This window comes from Abramis brama, assembly GCF_963993115.1.
Source record: "Abramis brama genome assembly, chromosome: 13".
NCBI classification, from domain to species: Eukaryota; Metazoa; Chordata; class Actinopteri; order Cypriniformes; family Leuciscidae; genus Abramis; species Abramis brama.
The window spans coordinates 17,772,431-17,797,600 of record NC_139975.1 but is presented as its reverse complement, the minus strand read 5'-3'; the positions used below and the strand labels follow the sequence as shown (position 1 = coordinate 17,797,600).

Genomic DNA, 25,170 nt, shown 5'->3' with positions numbered 1-25,170 from the left:
GTCAGACTATGTGATATGCAGCAAATCTTTAGGACATTTGTTACATTTGACAGTGTTGACTGGGCAATCAAACATATCACGTTCTGACATCCTCACTGACAGGCAAAAATGAAATGGCACCGCAGGGAAGTCCCATATGCCAATGTTGGCCCATATTGGTTGCCCACTAATTTAAATATGCATAAGGAGAGGCTGTCAACCTAAATATTATGGTGCCACACACCCCTAAAAAATTATCCCTTCGCTAGAAAATATATTTAGCAAAAATATAAAGGCACCTATAAACTAATGTTAAAAAGTCTAGGGTCAGTTTTTTATTTAGAAGAAATTAATACTTTTATTCAGCATTAATGTATCATATTTACCAAGGGCTTCTTAAAAATAATAATCTGCACAACTGATTTCAACATTAAATAATAATAAGAAATGTTTCTTGATAAATGTTACACTGAAGACTGGAGTAATGGTTGCTGAAAATTCATCTTTGCCATCACAGGTATAAATTACATTTAAAAACATATACATACATACATACATACATATAAACTTTTTTTTATAAAAACATCGAAAAACCTTACTAACCCCAAGCTTCTGAATGCTGGTGTACTTTTCATTTATAAAGAAAGATGCATTTATATATATATATATAAAAAAAAAACCTGACCAATGTAAATGTCTCCCTACTGGAACCTACCATTCCACAGGGACAACTCAAAGTATCCTGTAACATCAAATCAATTCTTAGAGTGAAGTGCTATCACACGGCTGGCCTCAGGGCTGAAGCGTCACACAACCTCGTTTCACAGCCTCATCACTCTCTGCGGTGAGAGTGAACAAGGCAATCAGAGATACACAGGCTGCCTGCATCACTGCACATACCGTATGCCATGCTGTTACTGAGCGCACAACTGGGACGCATGTCATCACAAGCTCTCAAGTCTGAAACATGGCACGTTCTTCCCTCAATCAACATGACTACAGTCTTTGAAGGCAATCAAGAGCTCATTCACCAAACAAATTTATAATAAATTAAAGGAGAAAACAAAGTCAAGCAGTTTGCAGAATGAAACTTTCACTGATTTCAAAAAAGCAAAACTCTCGACACTTCTGAAACTCTCATTTCAGAAAGATAAAGGTTTCAAATTTCTTATTTTGACAGGTTATATATTTTTAATCATTCACTACTTTTAGCTCATAGGTCCAACTTTAGCCCAATACTCGCAACAACTATATTGAAGCAGTGTTGTTATTGTTAACTAAAATAATGAAAAATAATTTTTGGTAATTAATAAATAAGATTAAGAACATCAACGGAAATTATAAATGTTCGACAACTAAATGAAATAAGTTTAAGTTGAAATTAAAGTTTAAATGCAAGTTGAATTAAGTTGAATGATTTAGCAGGAATTAGTAGGCCTAATATTAATAGTGATGTTTGCCTTGAATTGAATCTGCCTGGTTAGACACACCACGCAAGGGACTCTATGAGTCTATAACCAATTGAGAGATGGAGGAGAAATGGGGCCAGGAGTCATTACTGATTACAACAGCAAGTTGCTTTCTGAAGGGCTGCCACTGCTCTCTCATGATTGGCTGCATCTCTCTGTTTTTTTCTCTTTCTTTTTTTCGTTCAGCTGCACATCTTTTGGCATTCCTTCTCATGTCAACTATCTGCTCTCATAGCAACAGTGACATCCTGTTTCCTGGAACAGGGCACCACTGATGATATCCTTCAGTTGTATGTGACTAGTATAATTGATTACAGGTTTTTGACAGATTTCGTTCATTTTTGCCAGACTTGTTCTCTTGGCTCAGCGTAATTATTCTCAATTTCAGGCGTAGGCGGTCCTCCCACTCTAGAACTACAGAGAGGGATTTTGCACATCTGATCCTACACAAACTCACTGTAAACCAAGTGGATGATCTAAGGAATGCAAGATTCTGGGTGAAGACACCTATATTCTCATTACAAGTTCTCAAATCACATCAGTCAAGCACAAGACTTGAAAATTGCAGCCACAATGTGAGATATGGTGGATGTGCCTCCTATGAAAACCTGCACAGTCTCTGTCTGTGTTACACCATTAGGATATTTCCACAAAACTGCAAAAAACTAAAGAGGAAGCTCCTCTTTTTCCTCTTTTGTTTATTTGATCATTAGAGTCATCTGTACGTAAATATGTCTAGGGGCATCCTCCCCCAGGAGTGTTTTTGGTAACACTTTACAATAACAGGGCATGAATAATCATGTACTAATACCTGAATTAATAGTTACTTCAACATGAACTCATGATTAGTTGTAATTAAATCAGAAGAGATGATCGGTTCACGAATCACGTCACGCACAACCTTCGGGTTGCCAGTCTGACTCGGCCATGACTGTTGACTAGTGTGCTTGCAGTTTCACCCCGTGGTCATATTTTGCTAATGTGACCACACATTAACAGTCAAATACTGTGAAAAAGAATATTTTACCGTGGTGCTAAAGATGGAAAGGTCATGGAGGAAATGCTGGTACAGTACAGTGAACCTCCTAACTTTTTTATTATGAAAATATTGATCTTAAAAAATAACAGGAGCCACTCATGCATCCTCTAAAAAAAGACAGTAAAATATCAATCTTTTTAAGAAAGAATATCTGGATTTTTAAAATGATGATTGATTTTAACTCAATTCGATATTTCCCCATTCTCTCCTCTCGGATGTACTTGTAGCAGGTGTTCTTATCTCTCGACCGAGTGAATGGAGTTGTATCTTTTTCCGCTTGGCGTCCCTGTAAATGTGGTGCAGCGAGTTGGTGATGTTACTATAGAAACTAGCCTTTACCCAAAAGGCTTGGACACAGAGGGGAAGCTTACACAGGCATCCACTCAGATACAAACGTCCATGTATGCGCGCACACACACACACACACACACACACACACACACACACACACACACACACACACACACAAACACACACGCACACACGCACACACGCACACACACACACACAGTGTAAATAGAATTGAGCTCCCCGTCGTAGGACACTGGGAGTAATTTGCTCACTTTATGGAATATGTATATATATAATATATAACTATATGCCATTATGGAAATCACAGGCAGTTGCAAATCTTTCTTTATTGCTTTGCAACCTTTATCGTTTATCATTTACAATTACATCTAACAAAACGTCCAGACCAGTTTAATTTAAAATCCTCAGCAGTGTGCCATCCAGGAGCACACCACAGCATATTAATGCTGCGATTATCATCATTTCTGTTTAAATCAATTTAGCCCTCCGTTCTCATACGTTGAGCGCACATACAGACAAAGACTGCAGAAATCACTTGTAGTTTTTCATATTCACAGAGCAGTTCTCCAGGCAACGTTTATATAACATCTCATTTGTTAGTCATAGTGAGCATCTTCTTACGATTGGTCAGTAGTGAAAATATGCAAATCACTTGTAATATAGAGTCCAGTGGCATTTGAAAGCCTAATGCTGAGGTTTAGTCATGAGATCTCTCATAGTGCTGAAATGAGTGCCGTGGGTTTTTTTTTTTGCTTACCAGGTTTGCTAGGATGTAGTGATAACTCTTCACGTTCTTCCCCAGCTCGATGATCTGAAATGGACCAACAAATAAGATGAAAAGTTACAGCGGTCAGTATTCATTTTGGAGAACACAGCACTATATAAAGCCTTATTTATGACAGTAAACCCACAAATATTAATAAATCACACGGTAATATAATATTTGCTGTCACATAACTGCAAAAAACGTATTGTATTTTTTGTTTTTCACTGCATTCATCAATTGAATCAGTAGTTAATGAGCATGTGTTATACTATATTATTGCCCAGCTCTGATTTGCTAAATCCGACAATAATGCATTAAGATTAAGATAGTATAAACACTGACATTGTGATTTTCTATAAAGCTGCTTTGAAACATTATCTATTGTGAAAAGCGCTATATAAATAAATTTTACTTTACTATAATTATTATAATATTTATTATTACTATTTGAACCAAATCAATAATAATAATAATAATAATAATAATATTTAGTGTTCTTTTACCCCAAACAGTATACACCAAAGTTATGGTTAATAAATAATAATGATTATTATCTATAACAACAACAACACCAATAATAATAATTATTATATTTATTTATTTTTATTTTGTGTTTTACTTCAAAGAGTACACACCAAAGTTATAGTTTCGATTCTTAGCAAACACATGAATTGATAAAATGTGTAATCTGAGTCACTTTGAATGCAATGCAAGTCACTTTGATGAAAGTGTGTGCAAAATGCATAAACATTTAAATAATAACAACAACAACTGCACATTTCATCTCCATAATATGACTACAATCCTGAGCTTTCATCTTTACACTGAGTTCAGGGTGTTTCAGAATCAAGATGGCTATGATTTCAGAGTAACAAAGAGGAGAGGAATGAAGATTTGTGATGTTCGTTTTTGTGTGTGTGTGTGTGGCTATAGAGATAACAAAGCTTCTGCAGGCATGAAGAGTACAACAGTGGTGAAAAACAATGAGTCATACTCTGACGGGGGAGGAACACATTAGCAGCGCTCTCAGTTCTGTTTGGTACACACTGACCGAGGGTCACAGCTTTAACCTGTGTGGATGTACGTGAGTGCGTAGTGTGCAGTGTCAAGGGGTATCAAAGACTTTGACACCATCAAACTGTTAAGTTGTTCTATGGCTATAATTAAAGAAAATCCTCTGCATATACTCGGGATGTACTGGACTAATGGGGTACTCAGAAATAACAATGAGCGATCGTAAAGAACAATTCTGTGACCAAATTGTATGTATGTGAGTAGATGTTTGCTCTTAAACACTTTTCTGTAAAATAAAGTTGTGAAAGCTGACTTTAGCTAGTGGCCATGACAGACAGTAGCATTAGTTATTAATGGTGACCCCAGTAAGATTTCATCCGGCAGGCCAGCCCAGGGCGGAGAACACACGTCTTCTTGTGTATTTCAGTGCTGTGATCAAAATTAAAGGGAGAGTTCATCCTAAAATGTAAAAATCACCATCACATTGTTCCAAAGATGTATGACTTTTCTTCTGTGAAACATAAAAGAAGATTTTGAGAAATGTCTCGGTGGTTTTTGTCCATGCAATTGAAGTCAAAAGTAACCAAATCTTAAAAATGATCTTCTTTTATGTCCTGCAGAAGAAAAAGTCATTTAGATTTGGAATTAAATGAGGATGAGTAAATGATGACAGAATTTTCATTTTTGGGTGATCTTTTTCTTTAATGCAGAACACATGAATGAAAGAGAAGCCTCAAAAACTAAAATTTGTTTTGTGACTTTTAGTCCATGTCTGTAAGGATCCGGTTACATTAGCAAAAATTCTGCAAAATTTTGTGGGCAAAAAAGGTTCACTGTCTCTTGTCAATAGTGTATCGCTCACACAGAAGTCACTTTAAAACCAAGCAGTTTTTTGTTGGTTAACACGGCACATTTGCGTGACCAACTTGAACACGAGCAAAATCTGCGTGTGGAACTTTTTCACCATTATGTGAAACTCCCAATAACATGCATTCCTATTGAAACTACTGGATTTTGCTTGCAAAACTTTGCTGAGGAATGGTAAATGTGACTGCACCTTAAGCTTGAGGCAATCTATATGATAACATGCTCCAAAAAGTTGCCAAAAAACCTGTAGCAGAGGGAAATACTGGAAAGTGGACCAGATTTCATCTCTTACTAAAGGAGTAAACTGTGTTTGTCAAACTACTGGGGTCTTAAAATAGGAAATATTTAAATCTAAAAAGCTCCACACAACATATTGCATGCTAAGAGAGTGATGAAAACATGTACAGAGAGTTTTTCCTCAGTTAAACCGTCTGGCCCCCGGTGTTAGTGAAAGAATCAAAGTGGGGGAAAATTACACCAATGTTGTTTTACGGTATGATTGGTGGATGCGTGGTGATGGATGATTGCTTTCAGAGAGGAAAAAATTTGTCTAGACATGCTGTGGAAATTGCCACCAAATGATGCAACAGCCTTAACTGTGGCCACTGTGCTATCAATAACAGAACATGGCCTGTCGAGGGTCTTCTGTTTGAGTCATGAAATAGAGAAAAGAAGAAAAAGGGAAGAAAAGACACGCTCTCATTAATTACAGTAACAGGGCGCTTCCTCCTCCTCCAGGCAGTGGGGAGAGCTGATAGAGAAAGTGGCGCGTCACTATGGCTCCGCTGCCAACCCCAAATGTCAGCCCAGTGTTATTTATCTGCTCCGTCCTTGGCGCTCTATGAGAGAGAGAGCATCTTGGGGCCTGTTGCACAGGCCACTCCATCTGATAAGAGTGGTCACAGGCTTCATCCAAGTACTCAAGCTCAGAATTGCATTTTAAGTTGAGTCATCTGAGCCTGCAAATGATTACTGTTATATATTCATAATGGCATGGTTTATTTCATTCATAATTAGCAGCATTACAGATGACTAACTGTTTGACTTGGTTAAAAGACATATTGTAGTCTTAGTACATTTAAAGCAAAGAACATGCTCCATTTGCATCGAAAATTTGAATCCCATATTCATTTGGAGGATCTGACAACATGTATGACTGTAATAATAAGACTGGCGAGAGCCAATTACCTTCTTCAGGATGGAGGTGAGTCTCTCCAGCTCACAGTCGAGGATGATCTGGCCCTCCTTTCTTTTGTCCAGGTCCTGGAACACTTTGAGGAAGGATGCTTCTGTCATTGTCTCCACGTTCACGGAGGTCACTAGCCAGTTATGCTCTGCTGCTGTGTCCAGAACCTTCTGCAGAACTGCCAGTCCTTGAATAAAAATGGGAAATATTAGGTTAGCAGAACTCAAAAAAGTTGAGTTACATCAATTTACAAATTAATTTACTAGAACTTTAGATTTTAATTTTGCATTTCACAAGCAGTCTAACTGCACTTAAACTAACAATTTTGGAGGAAGATGGGACACTTAATGTGACAAGTTGTGTGAAATGTACTGTGTAAATAATGACATGTCATAGTATGCCTAAGCTAATTCATTAAAAAGTCATTCTAAATCAGCTCGAGAGCTGTATAGTATCGACACTCTGTTATCTCCAGCAACTAATCATCTAACCATCTGAATGCCACTTTATTAGCTGTAATTTCAGAAAAAACCTGCCAGGAAGATACAGACCAGTGGAGAGTGAAAGCCACACTGTTCACAGACAGGAAATTGGGTTCGATTAGTGAAGACATTGATCTTGGCATAGGATTGCATGTTCATGTGGGAAACCCCCATAGGACCAATCAGCTTTCTCCCCAGACACCAACAAAAAATCTCTCTAGAAACAATATGCTTAGTAGCCATTAGAGCCAACCATATCAACTTTTTGGAGCAGCCTTCAAACCAAGAACATGGTTATGATGCCTTAAAATGTTGCCTGTGGAAGCAGCTCTAGGTTTTGGAACAGAGTGATAGTGTCACGGTTCATGAATCGGCTGTCTCATTTCTGATGTGTGTGTGTTTGTCTGTGTGTGGGTGTGGTTACTCATTGTGTTGATTAGTGTCGCCAGCTGTGTTCAATCCCCGTTCCCTTTATATGTGCAGTAATTCCCATCTCATGTTGTCAGATCGTTGTGGTTTCCCCGGTGTCGTGTCCTGTTCCCATGTGGCTCTCTGTTTCCTGCTGTGGATTATTCGTCGTGTGGATTCGTTGTTATTCGTCACCTCGTCTGGACGTTCCACTGGCTCCTGGTTTCCCATACACGCCGATCACTTCACCACCACCGGATGCCATCAAAGTCCCTGCGCCACAATCGTCATCTGAGTGTTTGTTTTCCCCGACCTGTGTTGTGCGTTTCTGACCATATCAATAAACGCCTTTTTACTTGCAATTGTATCCGTTCTGATTTCCTCACAGAACGATCTGACCAAATATGGATACAGCAAGCGCGACTCGTCTGAGCGACTTCATTTCCCACAGTATCACACGTATGGATGTGTGAATCCATAACAACAAGAAGAGAGTATTTCCAGCACAGGTCGCGCAGTTCAAGCACTCGTGGCGCAGGTGTCCGAGCTCACCCAACAGTTACAACTTTTACGAGCTCCCACTGCGCCGCCCACACCGCCCGTTTCTCCCCCACCAGCACCAGTACCAGTACCAGAGAATCAACCTGAGCCTCGTCTACCCACACCGGAGGGATATTCTGGTGAGCCTGATTACTGCAGAGCTTTTCTCACGAGATGTTCCATGCACTTTGCATTGCAGCCGCGTACCTTTCATAGCGAACACTCCAAGGTGGCGTTCGTACTGACACTGCTGTCAGGAAAGGCGGCTCTCTGGGGAACGGCGGTGTGGGAGAATAAGGACGACTGCTGCACCTTGTTCCAGGCACTCTCCGAGGAGATGAGGAGAGTTTTCGATCGCGCAGTGGCGGGTAAGGAGGCGGCCAGATTACTCACCGATCTGCGTCAAGGTGAAGGCTCGGTGTCGGGTTATTCCATCCAGTTCCGCACCCTGGCCGCAGAGTGCCATTGGAATGAGGAGGCGCAGTGGGACATGTTCCTGCATGGGCTGGCTGACCGCGTTCAAAAGGAAATCTACGTTTTGGACCTCCCTGAGACACTTAATGGACTGGTGGAGCTGGCGTGGAGAGTGGATGCCCGCCTGAATCGTGTGACAAGACTGGCACGTCCGAATCGTCCCCAGCACGATCGTCCTCAGCACGGCGCGGAGGACCACCAGCCCAGTGGAGTGAGCGCGGTCAGCCCCGTTTTCGACCACGAGCCCATGCAGGTAGGGAGAGCTCGGCTTTCCCTGTACTGTGGCCGGGCTGGTCACTTTATCCACTCTTGTCCGGTAAAAGAGCAAGCCCGATAATAAGTATGAGGCTACTATCGGGTGGGATCTCCGCCGAGAAGACCTCATCACCATCATCGATCCTCCCGGTAAGACTGAGATGGCCAACATCCACACACAGCACTCAAGCACTACTGGATTCGGGAGCGGAAGGTAATTTTTTGGACTTCAAACTTGCACTCAAGCTTCAGATTCCCATCACTCCCCTCCCGCACAAGATAACCGTCAACGCACTCAATGGACAGGAACTTCCCCGGATTACTCATTCTACTGAAACCATCACACTCATCACTTCTGGCAATCACACTGAACTCATATCATTTCTCCTCATGGACTCACCACTTGCCCCAGTGGTTCTGGGACACCCGTGGCTCACTCAGCACAATCCTCGTGTCGACTGGTGCACTAACACTATTTCCACATGGAGTAACCACTGTCATGAGTCCTGTTTGATGTCTGCTTGTTCTTCTGTGTCTGGTTCTGTTTCAGAGTGAGGCACCGGATTTGTCTAATGTGCCCGCGGAGTACCGCGACCTGAAGGAGGTGTTCAGTAAGTCTCGTGCTGCTTCTCTTCCTCCGGTTCATTCAGCCTTCCTCTTCTCCTGCGGGGGCGGGGTTCTTTTTTGTTGGGAAGAAGGATGGTTCTCTGCGACCTTGTATTGATTACCGAGACCTGAACAACATCACGGTAAAGAATACTTATCCTTTGCCGTTGATGTCTTCAGCTTTCGAGAGGTTACAGGGAGCATCCATTTTCACAAAATTGGACTTGCGTAACGCCTATCATTTGGTTCGCATCAGGAAGGGGGATGAATGGAAAACCGCTTTTAATACCCCTAGGGGGCACTTTGAATATTTGGTTATGCCTTTCGGGCTTTCCAACTCCCCAGCGGTTTTCCAAGCACTCGTTAATGACGTGTTGAGAGACATGGTAGATCAGTTCATATATGTTTACCTGGATGACATTGATTTTTTCTTCGTCTCTCCAGGAACACGTTCAACTGGTCAGACGTGTGCTCCAGAGATTGTTAGAGAATAGGCTTTTTGTCAAGGCGGAGAAATGCGCTTTTCACGCACAGTCTGTTCCCTTCCTAGGGTACATCATCTCTTCTGAGGGAGTGCGTATGGATCCTGACAAGGTTAAGGCTGTGGTAGATTGGCCAAGCCCAAATTCCCGTAAAGCCCTACAGCGGTTTCTGGGGTTCGCCAACTTCTATCGGCGGTTCATCCGCAACTTCAGCCAACTAGCCGCACCTCTGACTGCCTTGACCTCCCCCCGAACGACGTTCAGGTGGTCGAACACTGCTGAGGCAGTGTTCGTCAACCTCAAGAGCCGCTTTGTTTCGGCCCCCATTCTTGTCACCCCTGATCCCACACGTCAGTTCGTGGTGGAGGTCGACGCGTCAGAGGTGGGGGTAGGAGCAGTTCTTTCACAACGCGCTTCCTCAGACGACAAGATGCATCCCTGCGCGTTTTTTTCTCATAGATTATCGCCTGCCGAATGTAACTATGACATTGGTAACAAAGAGTTGTTGGCAGTCAAGTTAGCGTTGGAGGAATGGCGTCATTGGTTAGAGGGTTCAGGGGTACCCTTTATCGTTTGGACCGATCACAAGAACCTTGAATATATTAGATCTGCTAAAAGACTCAACTCCAGGCAGGCTCGGTGGGCACTTTTTTTCTGACGTTTTGACTTTGTTCTCTCGTACCGCCCGGGTTCCAAGAACATCAAACCCGACTCTTTATCTCATATTTTTGATCCATCCGAACGCCCGGTGACTCCCGAGTGCATTTTACCTGAGAAAGTAGTTATCTCCACACTCGTATGGGAGGTCGAGTCGAAGGTCAAGATGGCCTTAGAAGGGGTAATGCCTCCGCCCGGTTGGCCACCGAATCGTTTGTTTGTTCCGGAGGGGTTACGGTCCGACGTTATTCGATGGGGTCATTGCTCCAACGTGGCTTGTCATCCAGGAGTGACTCGCACCAGTTATTTAGTTAAGCAACGATTCTGGTGGCCGTTAATGGCTCGCGATATTCACGATTTTGTTTTGGCTTGCTCAGTCTGTGCCACTGGTAAGACGTCTAACCGAATCTGTAAATTATTGGGGGCTACGGTCAGTCTGTCTCCGGGTTATCATCCTCAGAGCAATGGTCAGTCTGAGCGGGCCAACCAAGATCTTGAGAGAATGTTGCGATGTTTGGTAGCCAAGAATCCTTCGTCCTGGAGCCAACAACTTTCTATGGTGGAGTACGCCCATAACTCGTTACCAGTGTCATCCACGGGCCTCTCTCCGTTTAAGTGTAGTTTAGGTTACCAGCCACCAATTTTTCCGAGTCTGGAATCCGAAGTCGCGGTCCCCTCCGCTCATGCTTTCGTCCAGAGGTGCCGCCGCACTTGGACTAGAGCCCGTGAGACTCAACTCCAAGCGGGAGGGGGGGGGGCGCATGAAGGCCAAGGCCGATCGCCACCGGTCAAGGCCTCCCGTATACGTCTTGGGTCAAAAGGTGTGGCTTTCTACCAGAAATATTCCGCTCCGTTCCGTTTCTAACAAGTTAGCTCCCAAATTTATCAGCCCGTTCCCTGTCACCAAGATTATTAGTCCGGTGACAGTCCGACTCAAACTTCCTCCAGCGTACAGGAGAATTCACCCCGCCTTTCACGTATCAAAGATCAAGCCCGTGTTTTATTCTCGCATTAATCCGCCTGCCCCGGTTCCTCCCCCGCCGCGACTCGTAGATGGGGAACTTACTTATTCGGTACGTCGTATTCTGGACTCGAGACGGAGGGGATGCGGATTTCAGTACTTGGTGGACTGGGAAGGTTACGGTCCGGAGGAGAGAAGTTGGGTACCTGCTAGAGACATTCTGGATCACTCCCTTATCAATGATTACAATCAACAGGTAAGGTTGTCTGGGAACGCCAGGAGGCGTTCCTAGTGGAGGGGGTACTGTCACGGTTCATGAATCGTCTGTCTCATTTCTGATGTGTGTGTGTGTGTGTGTCTGTGTGTGGGTGTGGTTACTCATTGTGTTGATTAGTGTCGCCAGCTGTGTTCAATCCCCGTTCCCTTTATATGTGCAGTAATTCCCATCTCATGTTGTCAGATTGTTGTGGTTTCCCCGGTGTCGTGTCCTGTTCCCGTGTGGCTCTCTGTTTCCTGCTATGGATTATTCGTTGTGTGGATTCGTTGTTATTCGTCACCTCGTCTGGATGTTCCACTGGTTCCTGGTTTCCCATACACGCCGATCACTTCACCACCACAGGATGCCATCAAAGTCCCTGCGCCACAATCGTCATCTGAGTGTTTGTTTTCCCCGACCTGTGTTGTGCGTTTCTGACCATATCAATAAACGCCTTTTTACTTGCAATTGTATCCGTTCTGATTTCCTCACAGATAGTGTCTACACATACTGTAACACGAGCCGCATCTCTCATAAGAACTGAGCAGTTCTGAAGGATCATATGATCCCATGACGTGATGACAGTCGAAGGCACAAGCATACATGATTGCTCTTATTATGCTGTCGCTGAGAGCAGCTTATGCTCCTTGTATTCTCAGTACTTCAGCACCATGGCCAGCTCCTCCAAACTCATCAAAACCTCTCCAAACACTCAACTGCACACTTTCACAGCCATCTATGCTTTTTGCTGTGTGAGAAACACAACAAGCCCAAGTTCATCCAGTAATCCAGAATCCAGTTTTTTTTAAATCCTTCTCAAAAACTGACTATGAAAGTCTATGGCTGCCTGTAAATTGTGGCAAGCTTAACAAAGAGACATAAATACAGTAACTCCCCTGTGAGCATTTATATGGGAAATTGTTTATGAAATGTTTAATGGACTTTGGGTGCTGTTCAAAACATAAAACAAATTTAAGTAAAAGAACAAATAAAGAAAAAGCATGTACTTGAATTTTATAGCCTTTGTTTAATGCAACACCACCCAGCTGTTGTATGAGCTGCAATTAAAAGGAGAGCAACAAGGATACACACATTATAATTTATGGAACCAATGGATCCCGCAGCAGCGATAACAGGAATAAATATTTCATTTATGGGGTGGGATGGACCACGAAATAAATTACAGGAAACTGTGACTGTTCCAGAAGAATCATTCTGTGCACTAGACTACAATAGGGACTACACACTTAAACGATTTAAAGTTAAAGGATTAGTTCACCCCAAAATCTAAATTCAGCCATCGCTTGTTTACCTTCACACCATTTTACCTCAACATCATATGACTTTATTTTAATTGTGGGACACTAAAAGGATACATTTTGGTCAATTACTGTGATGAAAAATAAATAAATAAATAAATTATATGTATATATATATATATATATATATATATATATATAATTATTAACTGTGATTAAATTAAATTAAATTCGGTCACTCTTTTTCATGCAATGAATAAGGACTGTAGATTTCAAGCTTAAAAGGAAGCAAACACACCATAAAAGTATCATAAAAGGAGTCTATATGAGTCCTTTTCACTAAGAACTTGACATCCTTCATAACTAGGAAGTGTTATCCAGTTTGTGAATGAATTATTTTGAGTGAGATCTTTTCAATAAATCAGTTGATCTTGTTAACAAAACTGGTATAAAAGATTCACGAGTTCGCCTGCCCATTCAGTCTTAATTGCTGTCCTCGAAGGAGGCTCGGACCAGAGGCTCGGCTCGAGCTCCGAGCTAGACTCTCCTCTAACAGCACTGCGCAGAGGAAGAATAAGAGAAATAGAGGAGGGATGGTGCAGTGACTGCTGATGATTGACAGCACTGAATGTTTAGGCTCCTCCCAAAACTACGTTTGGAACTTCATTTCATTCATGAATCAAACTGTTTCAGTTCTTGAGTTCACAATCATAATGATTCAGTAGCAATGCTTAACAGGCACCAGAGGGGAAGATTATCAGTGAACAATGATTTAAATTTCAGTCTTTTTCTCACACAAAGCTATCATGTGGCTTCAGCCGATTTGAAATATAGTGCATAAGTCATGCTAACTATACATTTATGATATTTAAATGGTTTTTGTGTCCTTTTTGTAGCTGGACTGGGGACTAAATGCATAGAAAAAGCAACAAGTGCAATTCTTCAGAATATTACAGGAAAAACTGATTTGAGTAAACAGTCACAGAAACTTATTTAAACAGTCCAACTAGACAACAGCAAATCATATTTACAGCGAAGTTTGAAAAACAAGTCAAGAATAGTTGGATTCCCAAGAAAAGAAAGAAAGCACATATTGACGGCAGGCGCGAGAAATATTGACTCCCTCCTCTGCTTCGGTCCGCCTCTGTTTTGAGCACTTGCCCTTTGACCCCTCTGCATCTGAGTGCAGATCTACATCTCAGTGCTTCTTCCTGTTTGACTCAGTGTGAGGACAGCTGGACCACTTTAAGACTGCAGGGTGATTTGACATTAAGGAGCTCACACTCCCAGCAGGCTGAACAAATGGCTCACGATGCACACAGAGAACAGGGCCAGCGGGGAAAGACGTCTCTCCTTAGCCTCACTCTCACTCATCTGGGGTGGTGTGACGCCAATGGAGTACTACGCCAACATGCAAAACAGCACACGGCAGCGGGGTCGGTTTTATACACATAGGAAGCTTACAGTGTGACTCGGTTCACATACGGGCTACATACACTCTCACACGTATGTCCTTAAAAGGCTTAAAATAACCCCGTAGACAGTGCAGCGCTGTATCTAGGCAACAAGAGGCTGGTGATATGGATTCCTGCAGTTTGGTTCCTCTCAGTCACAGAGTTAATGATCCCACAATCTTAACCCAGAGCCCTCAGCACTTCAACAAGATAAAACCATCACTGAGACACCTGTGGTGTGCATATAGGCAGGCATCAAACCTATTGTGTGCGTACAGCGATGACAGAACTCACAGCGACAAAGCAAAAAGGTGAGCTGGAAAGAAGAGGGCTGGCGGTGAGAGCATTATGGGTAACTACATTTCTTAAAAAAGACTAATATGCAGATCACGCCATGCTCCCATCATGGTCGGCTGAGCTGAATGTCTGTGACAGATGGTGACACATTATAGGGACACTGCAGCCAATTGGCTAGGGGGGGACGGGGGGGAAAGCACACCTGGTGCTGACAGGTGTGTCAGATTTTACCTGTTCGTGGCGCAGCACCGGATGCCCATGACTTTTCTAGAGCAGATCTGGGAATTTCAGGTATTTATTTTGAAGTGAGAAGAGACAGGCAATCAAAATTCCCATGCTATGGGATGGTAGGTGGAAAAAGGTCCAAAATTAACACTCGTCATGCACCAAATGCAAGTAAAATTTGGGTTAGTAACCACTCTGGTAACTTTCTTAACAACTGTGATCAAATCAAATCTGATGTAAAAGACATGTGTGATTTAAATAAATGACAACCGTCTACCAATGAAGCCATCTGTCATGACTTGTGTGTCTTCTCAGTTTTTACCAAATTAGAAGTTTTGCAAAACATATGTGGAATATTCTTCACAAAGAAATTCAAAAACAAAACAAAAAAATGAAGAACCAAATTATTATAGCTGGCTCATTAATGTGCATTACATGTCATTATTTACTTACCCTCATGTTGTTCCAAACATGTATGCATTTCTTTCTTCTATGGAACACAAACAAATATTTGAAGAATGCATTGACTTTAACTTTATGGACAAAAAAATCAAGGAAAACAAAAAAGGCTTTTTTTGGTGTACTACTTTAAAGGAGTCATAACCTAGTATTACCTTGGATACCCACGCTCTATTATAGTCTTTCAGGCCCTTCTAAAAAAGAAAAGTTGAAAAAAAGTGGGAAAAAAAATAAACACAGAGCTCCTCTGACCCTTATTTCTGAAGGCATTATTGTCTCGCGAGATCTGATGCGATATTTTGGGTGTCGTGGACGGTCATTGTAATAATGCAAATGAGGGGCGCGTTGATTGGTGGCAGGAAGGAGGGGGGTTGACACCGCAGGTAACGCTTCAGCATATCATTCCAAAATGACATCATGGCGCAAGTTGTGAACGTTTCTGCATCTTTCACGATCGAGTGCGTACTTCGAATCGGAATTCAGTAATGGCGGCGCTCGACTGAATATGAGGGGGAGAGGGGCAGGGCGGGCTTCCTGCAGCATAGGTCTGCGGTGTCCATATATGGTACAGTATATCTTGCGCCGACTTGACGTCAAGTCGGCGCAGAAATTAACATCACGTATTTGAGTGCGCGTGCACGTGGGTTGGTTGACGAACCCAGGGGTAAACAAACGCTTCACTTTTAAATATTGGCTTCCCGGCCAGTGTATAATCGTTAGGCAATCATAACATAAATTTTTTCTCGTGGAAAAGTGAAAATTACAGGTCATGACTCCTTTAAGGAAAGAACAGCTAAATAATTTCCAAAAAGACAAAAATGTATTTTTAAAATAAAAATAAAACAAAATATAATTTCATGGCTTTTAAGAAATATTTATTATTTGGTCAATTTTCTCAATTCATCGCCCCTGGCATGTGTGGTAGAAGAGTTAATTTTGGACCCTTCTTGGGATAACAATGAAACCATGTACAGAGGTGTTTTGGAATTGGGATTTTCGTTCCTCAGCCTTCAGCTGGATATATTTTACTCTGGCACAATGGTTTCATTCTTGCAGATATTCATGGAGAAAGATGCACAAATGAGCTCCAAGTGCAGGGGAGAGATGCCTCCACTCAGATCAGAACACTATTGTTCATCCCAGCAACACACAAGCAGGCAGCTCTCTCATGAGTCATATCTATATCTGTCATTACATACCAACATGTTCACAAACAAACAGGGAACAAAAGCTGACTCAATGTGCACGCCAGCAATGTGGTGGTAAATATTGGGTCTCAGAAAACCAAAGTATTCAAAAAGAGAACTCTAAGGGGCGAATTCAGTTTAGCGCATGGTATTTCAGAACAAAAACCAGTGTCTTTTTCACTAAGCACCCACAAACCAGTTTAAAGAAGACTTGCTAAATGCATTGCTACAGCACTACACAATGAGAATGTTGCATACTGTATTTGAATTCTAATGAGTGGAAAACATGCCTCCATTCTATGCAAATTAAGCTTATTAAACATTGCACATTTTAGAGCACTTTTATACAGATTTATAGAGATTTTCTATTGATTATGTCAGGGGTTTTCACATTTTTTAATGCCAAGAACCCAAAAATATGAATACCTTGCCACTGTGTGAGAAAAAATAGTGAAATCGACAATATTATTATCTAAATTTACATTAATAATAATAATAAATATTATTATTATTTAAAAATGATTTATTTTCTTCTAAACACAAGATCAAGGAAGCAGTTATACATCAAAATAATAATCAAATGCTGTAAATAAGAGTGTGTAAACAAACAGTGCTATAAGTGGGTGCAATTCATTCTTAGACAATTCCCCCCAAAATCCAAAGATTTCGATCATAAAAGCAGTCCTCACCAGAGTCCGAGCTGTACATGTAGACGAACCTGGACCACTTGTAGTGCTCGATAACGCCCACCAGGGCATCCTGCAGTTCGGGTCTCAGCTGGATGACAAACTGGTTGGAGTTTTCCATGGGGAAGCTGGGCGTCACAAAGCAGACGTGTAGTGCACCGCAGAATGACATCAACATGTTGACGGTCTTCCTGTCGTACACGCCGATGATGGCGTACACCCCTTTTGAGAACTGCGAACAGACTGGAGATGACAACAGAACACGATTTACAATACAGACACCACTCATGTCGCATTGTTAGCATCTTGCTGGTTTTTATTATTAATTTCCGAGAAGCAATTAGTAAACGTTTCTATGTGCATCACTGGACTGGAAATGGTGCGGATGGAGTTTCTGAAGAGGCAGATAATCAATGCACACAAAGGGTCTCGCTGACATTTACCAAACAGCAGGGCGCTTTTCTATCTCTGCTGCCTTGAACGATGAGTATCTTTTTTTTCTCTCCCTGTTGGTGGCAAAATGGCCTCCATCGGTTTTGAACCAGGTTTCCCGGTGTATTATAATGCTGTATCATACTCTGTTGTTGCTATCTTTGCCCTGGCGGAGGTTATTTTTCACCGTGGCTCCGGCCCTCACGTTTCAGTCCCGCAACTAAACAGATTGAAGTTGCAGTCTGTTCGCTGCCCAAGGCCCAAATCCCAGCAGGGGCCGCCTGAGGGGCACGGGGGGAGTAGGAGCGATAGGCATGGCCATCACCCAAACTGCCTGCCCCATCATGCAACAGCCCACAAGCAGTGCAGGGTGCCAACTCCTCCAGCATGTGTGTTTTTGTGTGTGTGAGTTTGTGACCACTGGCCTTCATCACATGCACTATGGCTCATTTTAACATCCGGCCAAAACACTTTATCTGTATGATAGACATTGTCTCATTCTGAGCAAATTACATCTTATAAAGAGAATGTGATATTCAACACAGGCACATTCATTAAACTGTTCTCCATGCACTGTATATAAAAGTCACACGCTTGGTGCTAAGCAATAATGAGTGTGGCACGTCTATAACAGACGCTGCCGTGAGCTCTGAGGTAATATTGGGGGGTGTTCTTATCACACGGCTCTGCTTCCTCTGTGATGACTGATGACTTGCACATTAATTCTGTCTGGGCTGAGCTTTGTGGACCCGGAGAGAGAGAAAGAGAGAGAGAGAGAGAGAGAGAAAGTGAAAAGAGAAAGGAAGGTGGGGGACTGCATCCCTCTGTGTTAGCTATTACCGAAGACATATGGCATATTGAATCGAGATCCTCATCATACCATATGTACTTGTCTTGAATGGTTTCACATATTTAAAAACATTTTTTTCAATGCATACAATGTTAATAACCTGTGCTCATTCAACTACAACATATTGTTGAACTGGTTCCTGGCAACAGGCATCAGCAGAACATATTCATTACCTTTATTTGATATCATTAGGCATAATTCATTCTAAATGACTTAACTTTAATAACAGTGATATACTGTATTAGCCTACCGAACACAGCTTTAGTGTCTTGCTCATGGTTTTTTAAACTGGCAATGCTATCTGAGATAGTCACATTGATGCACTTGAGAGTGATGTGAGTGTGAGACACACTCCTTTCCCTCCTATTCCATGCACCATTTCCTGTTGTTTTTCTATTTTCCTACCAATAAAGCCAAACCAACCTAATGCTTATGCTAAGACTGCATTTATTTGATGAAAAAATACAGTAAAAACAATATTTTGTATTGTAAAATAACCATTTAAATGTAATAACTCTAATAAACTCTATTTTAAAATACTTAAAAATGTATTTATTTTTCCTGTAATGGCAAAGCTGAATTTTCAGCAGCCATTGGTCACGTGATCCTTCAGAAATCATAATAATTTGCTGATTTGGTGGTCAAGAAACATTTCTCATTATCATCAATGTTTAAAACAGCTTAACATTTTTTGTGGAAATGGTGATACATTTTGATGAACCATAATGTTGATTATGAATAGTTCAAAACAGCATTTATTTTAAATCGATTTTTTTCGGTAACAATGTAACCGTGTTTTTGGCACTTTCGTTCAATTGAATGTATCCTTGCTTAATAAAAGTATTAATTTCTTTACAAAAAAAAAAAAAAAAAATCTATTGCGATTTCCTCAATGTGTGTTTCTTCAAATATGGCTATTTTTGGCCCTGTGGAAAATAAACTCTCCTAAAACATGTTTTACTAGTAAAACACTCTCACTAGTTTAGGAAATGTGTTAATATAATCTCAAATTCTTCACTAACTTTGAAGAAATCTTTACTAGGAACAAAATTGTTTATCAAGTGAAGGACAACCATAATTTGTCATTTGAAAAGAAGTAAAAATAAATATCCGGTGAAAAAAGTTTCCAAGACATTTTTAATGTAATCCAAGCAAGAATAGTAACATAGTAGCATTTGGTTTTTAATCAGTAACTAATTTACAAAAATTTCAATGGAAACCATTTGCCACACGGCCGGTGCCACTTCCTACGTGTGTGTGATAGTGTGGAAGCAGACTGCAAGTGTGCGGTTCTCTCTCGCTCACATCTGCTTCCCTGTTCTGAAAAGTTCCCACTGACAGGGAGCACATGGCCGTGTCATCCGGCCCTCTAATGACAGGAACACACTGGCCGCCTGCAGTGGTTTGTGTTAGCCTGAGTGGAGGCGTAAAACATGATGTGAACACCTCTGGCCAACCTGTGCTCTCTGGCCCCGCTAAAGATCCTGGCAGCATCTGCCCGTTCTGGCACCATCTCGCAAACAGATCTCCACAGGTCTGTTCGGCCCTACCAGCCCCTCGACAGGGATGACTGATGACTCTATTGAACGTTCAGCTTGTCTGTGGTCATGAGACTCGTAGAGCCTTAGCCAAGCTGATGCTATAAGCCTAGAAGCTACTGTAAAAATATCCTGCTGAATTTACAGTTTGAAAAAAAAAGAAAATGACAGCAGCTGTGGTTGCCAGAAGTTCAAGGTAAAAAAAAAAACATGGTAATTTTTCATGCACTTTCTTCTACATCACAAATCTCCATACGCTTCATATTCCATACGTTAATAATGAATTAAAGGAATAATTCATGTCCATGTCATTTCAAACACCACTGACAGCAACAAGTATGTTCACACACACATCTTTAATCAAACTACAGATGTTTTTTCCCTCATCTGTCTAAGTATATATGACACAATGTGTAATTGAATATTTGAAAGATTAAATACACACTGTGGGTCACTTCTGTCTTTGTGCACAATGCAGAGATCAAGTGTGTTCATGCTGAACATAACATAGTGAATGAAGCCAGTCTACAGTCCCATCATCTGCTAGTCCGATTTGACAGAAAACGGACTGGTATGATTTCAGTTTCATTACTGAAATGAAATTTTTTAACTTTTAAAGTTTATGTAAACACACAATTACTTTTTCCCCCATTTAGCATCCTGATAATGTTCTCCTTTTGTGTCCCACAAAACAAAGGAAGTCCGACTGAATTTTTTGGTTAACTATTCCATTAAACAAGAAATATTTCACTTTCTAATTCCAAAATCAACTGGCAACAGTGAAGAAACAGTATATTGGTTGTAGATAGACTGCTGAACTGGCTATTCTGTTTTTCCTTATCCTAAATTACATCAGTTCCGCTTAATATATGTGAGGCCAGTCTATTTAAACGACAGCGTGTCTGAGAGGTTCTTGCCAGGCAGCACTATGGAGTAAACCTGCTTTAAACTGCAGTCTGAAAGCAGTCTCAGGTAGACTCCCTCAGGAGAACTGGGGAGACTAAATAGCCATTTCCTTCTCAATCTGTTTCACTCACTCACTATTTATCTTTTCCTCCAATCGTGAGCAGAAAACCTGTGGATTGTTGGAGCCTGTGTGCCCTTTCATGTGCAGTTATTTGGTGTATGTTGATGCCTGATGACATGTTGGTATATGGATTATTTGAATAACTCTGCAGTGGACTAAATTTTAAAGGACAGTGAGCAGCACCTCTTCCATCCACATCTACTGCTTTAATGAGGTGTTCTGCTCGCTCCTTTGGCCTCCAGTCCACTGTATAAACACACACACACAGAGACGCACACACACACACATATCATATCCTCTGGCACACAACATGCGCACACAAGCTACCTTCACAGTTCAAATATAAAACACACGCACACACACAAGCCTGTCCATACTCATTGTTGGGAGTTACACGTCATTACCCTACACAGTGGAGCGTATTGCTGTGGGTGCTCAAGAGAATGTGTAGTAATAATCACGCCTGTATCCTGCTGTATTTATGCCCTAAGTGGACAGTTCCAGGTCAGCTATACATAATGTGTTATTTCCAAGGAATTCGACCTTTACAAATACAGTATGTGCATGGTACGACAACATAAGCCAGGATGAGGTCTTCTCATCATTTGGATGTACTGCATGTACTGTTGCTCATATCCTATGATACATGCCATTCAATCACAATGGCTGAGGACTTATCAATGTCTTAAAATTTTTATTTTGTCTAAAAAGGAACCGACATCCTCAAGACAATCTCTAGGACACATTTTTCAATACTTAGGTCACTTTTTCAAAAATCTTCACATAGTGATCACAACAGCAATCTATGTGCAAATGTGGATCTCATTGCTTTGGCACAAAATGCCTTCAATGACAATATCTTTCAATTTACATGAATTCATTTCTCACTTAGACAGGAACACAACCAAAACTTTGTACTATACGCTGATTTCACACAGCCGCCATTTTGAAATCGAAAGTGAGGCTCCGGTGGGAAAAACCCCGTAAGTAAAGATAAACAACAATGCCTTTGGACTACCAACCTGAAGCTGCTGCCACGATTTACACTATTGGATGTTAATATCCAATATAGGATATGTATATAGTTCATTCCTGCTTCTTTTTTTACTTTCTGAATTATATATAAAAAAAAATTATTTATAAATGAATTTCACTGTATATAGTCTAAAGTATGAAAGAAATGTATGTACAGTTTTAGAATTGACACAACATCATTAAACACAACAATACCCCATCGCATTCACGACTCTCCTGTGATTAAAGGCGACACTTCCGGTTTTCTTCCCAACGGAGCCTCGCTTTCGATTTCAAAATAACGGCTGCGTGAAATCAGCATATACAAGCCAATTTGCACGTTTACATACTCTTTTCAAAACTGTTAAACTGAAGTTCAAAACCTAGCACAACACACAAAATGAACAAGACAAATACCATTAATTGAAATATATTCTGATTCTAAAAAATCTAATACTATCAAAGAAATTAGATGTAACTAAACACATAAACAAGTGTGAGTCTTTCAATTTCATTACCATTCATTCAAAAGTGGAAAACTTAATTTTGTACTGTAATGTAAACATGGACTATGTAATATACTGCAGTGAATTATAAGCAATAGAGAGTGTCAATCTTGTTTTGTAAAAAAAAGAAAAAAAAAAGAAAACGTGTAATGCTACCTGATGTTAGTGTTTTTTAGGTCTGTTTTATGAATGACAGAGTGGGCTTGTTGGGTGAAAACCTTTGCTAGTGTTATGGAAGAATGACATGTTTGAAGTGTTTTGGTAGTTGTGGAAAGCAGGATGAGGCCGGTGGCGTGATTGATTATGAGCGTCACCTGCGTGGCGCAACAGTCTCGGGGACCAGGCCTGGACTATTTTACGTTCGCTTCAGTGCGGGCTTGGCAAAAGTACGCATCGAGGGCGCATATCGACCACAAAGGGGGGCGCTCGCGAGCACTCTTCTGACAACTAAAATGATAAATGGGACACCCTACGGTCTCATCGACTTAACGGACACGTGTACGTGGCAGCCATTGTAAGTCCACAAGACTGTTAGGGCATATGAAGTGTGTCATTTGGGACAGGGCCAGAGAAGAGACGTTGTTGCGAGGGGAAGGGGATCCTAATGGTTTTTGATTAAAGATTATGAGGGCAAAAAATTAAAAATATTAAAAAATAAATAATACAAAATAAACAATAATGGATGGATAAATCATTTATAGTAAACACTGCAACGTTCCATCAAAAATAATAATCATCAATTTTGTTTTCATTACTGTAATTAAATAATAAAAAATCATAATATAAAAAATTATAATTTGAGTCTCTACACATCCACATGTTCCAGAAGTTTCAAGTATTGTCATTATTCTAATTATAGAATTTATAGATAATTTCTGCTCGACCCTGAATGTGCAAAAGAAGATCCTGAGAAATCTTTTTATTGTGGATAACGGTAGTCATGTCCTGAACCTGTCTGCTGACAAGATCTCTGAGGATGGAAACAGCTGTTATCAGTCCTGCAACAGGAGAACAAACCAATTTAGCGAAAGCCAGAAGCAACCTCTGAAAAAAATATTTTTTTTTCTAGTACCCAAACACAACAAATAGCCTGAGTACTGCAAGTCATTTTGTCCATCATGTTTGCTGCATTAAAAAAGAATAAAATATTGACAGTTTAAGCTTCAATGTGATGTTTGCTTCATTTTATGGAAACAACTAAACTAAATTGTCCTGCATGGTGGCTGACATTAAGAGTTACTGCTGTGGCCCTAAAGCATTATTTACCACACAAACACACTTGAACGATTTCCTTACAGGTCTGATTAAAAGTCTGTCTGTCCAGAACATATAGTCCATGTTTAGATTTAGAAGTGTTAAAAACGGTGTGAAAATAACTAAGCCATACCTCTCACTGTGTTTGATTGACCTTAATGATAATGATATAAAGAGATGCAGGTCCTTCATACTGAAGGCCACAAATAGCTCTCAATGCAGCAAAAGTGATCCAGTGTTGGGTGGGTGGAAGCTCACAGGTGCAGAGACCGCTGGCTTGGCCAAATGAGAATTCACTTCTTCAGAATGAGTCACTCGCACAACCTGAGCTTGAGAGTGAGAGAATCAGATAAATATGGAAGAGAATAAAAACCACCTCAGACAATATGGCACAATATGACGGCAGACATGCTGGGTGGCACAACTGTGTGCTCACACAGCAAATGTCCAACCAATCAATGCCTGAATCATAACCCAAACATAACCACAACAGCATAAAATTGGAGGGCAATAATTGTGTTATAGAAATGTCTTTGTCTTTCAGTTTTATTTTGTTTGAGAAGGGTTATAAAAACAATAGGAATGCCATCACTCACAACCGAAGTAAACAAACAAACAAACATTTAACCTGCCCCTTATCCCTTCCAACCCAACCCACATGACACATTTAAGTCAAACAAAACCATGATATTACCTTTCAAAAAAATTATGAATATATATATATATATATATATATAATTATAATTATTATTTTATTTTTTTTAAACCCTCCAAACTTTTGAACCACAATACAGGTACTGGAATATAATGAAATAAAACAAACAAACAAACAAACAAACAAACAAACAAACAAACAAATAAATAAATAAATAGGACACCAATCTGCATTGGCAAAGTGACCTGAAGTCACTGATTACCCCATTAGATTTGGCAGCTGATTCACTGTCAGTGTGAACGGCTTAAGAATTAGCTCAAGGAAAAAATCTTTTACATTACAAATGTTCTGCAAAGTTGCATTTTAAAGTAAACCGTATAGCTTATGAAGAATTGTCTGGTTGACAGGAATGCTGTTTCAGAAACAACTAAGGATGTTGATAGGCCATGACGTGGAGAAATTAACTAAAAATAGTAACACAACTAACAGCAGCTCATCTGCTTCTAAACAGCAGTTTTTCCAGAAACAAGCTACTATTTAAAGTAGACGTGTTGGTTTATAAAATGTCACATTC

The 25,170-nt window shown here is 40.8% G+C and overlaps 1 protein-coding gene across 3 annotated transcripts in view; it reads right to left on the bottom strand.

The window, feature by feature from the left end:
- The window catches only part of gria1a (glutamate receptor, ionotropic, AMPA 1a), a 79,221-nt gene that overhangs the window by 42,795 nt on the left and 11,256 nt on the right, over window positions 1-25,170 (bottom strand). For all 3 annotated transcript variants that reach the window (XR_014608681.1, XM_084132541.1, XM_084132540.1), the window contains exons 3-5: window positions 17,324-17,563; window positions 6,635-6,819; window positions 3,557-3,610 (exon numbers count right to left, since the gene is read on the bottom strand). Coding sequence is in view for 2 of the 3 variants with exons in the window: in XM_084132541.1 (XP_083988667.1) it covers window positions 3,557-3,610; window positions 6,635-6,819; window positions 17,324-17,563 (479 nt within the window). In the remaining variant the exon portion in view is untranslated. The remainder of the gene's footprint in view (window positions 1-3,556; window positions 3,611-6,634; window positions 6,820-17,323; window positions 17,564-25,170) is intronic.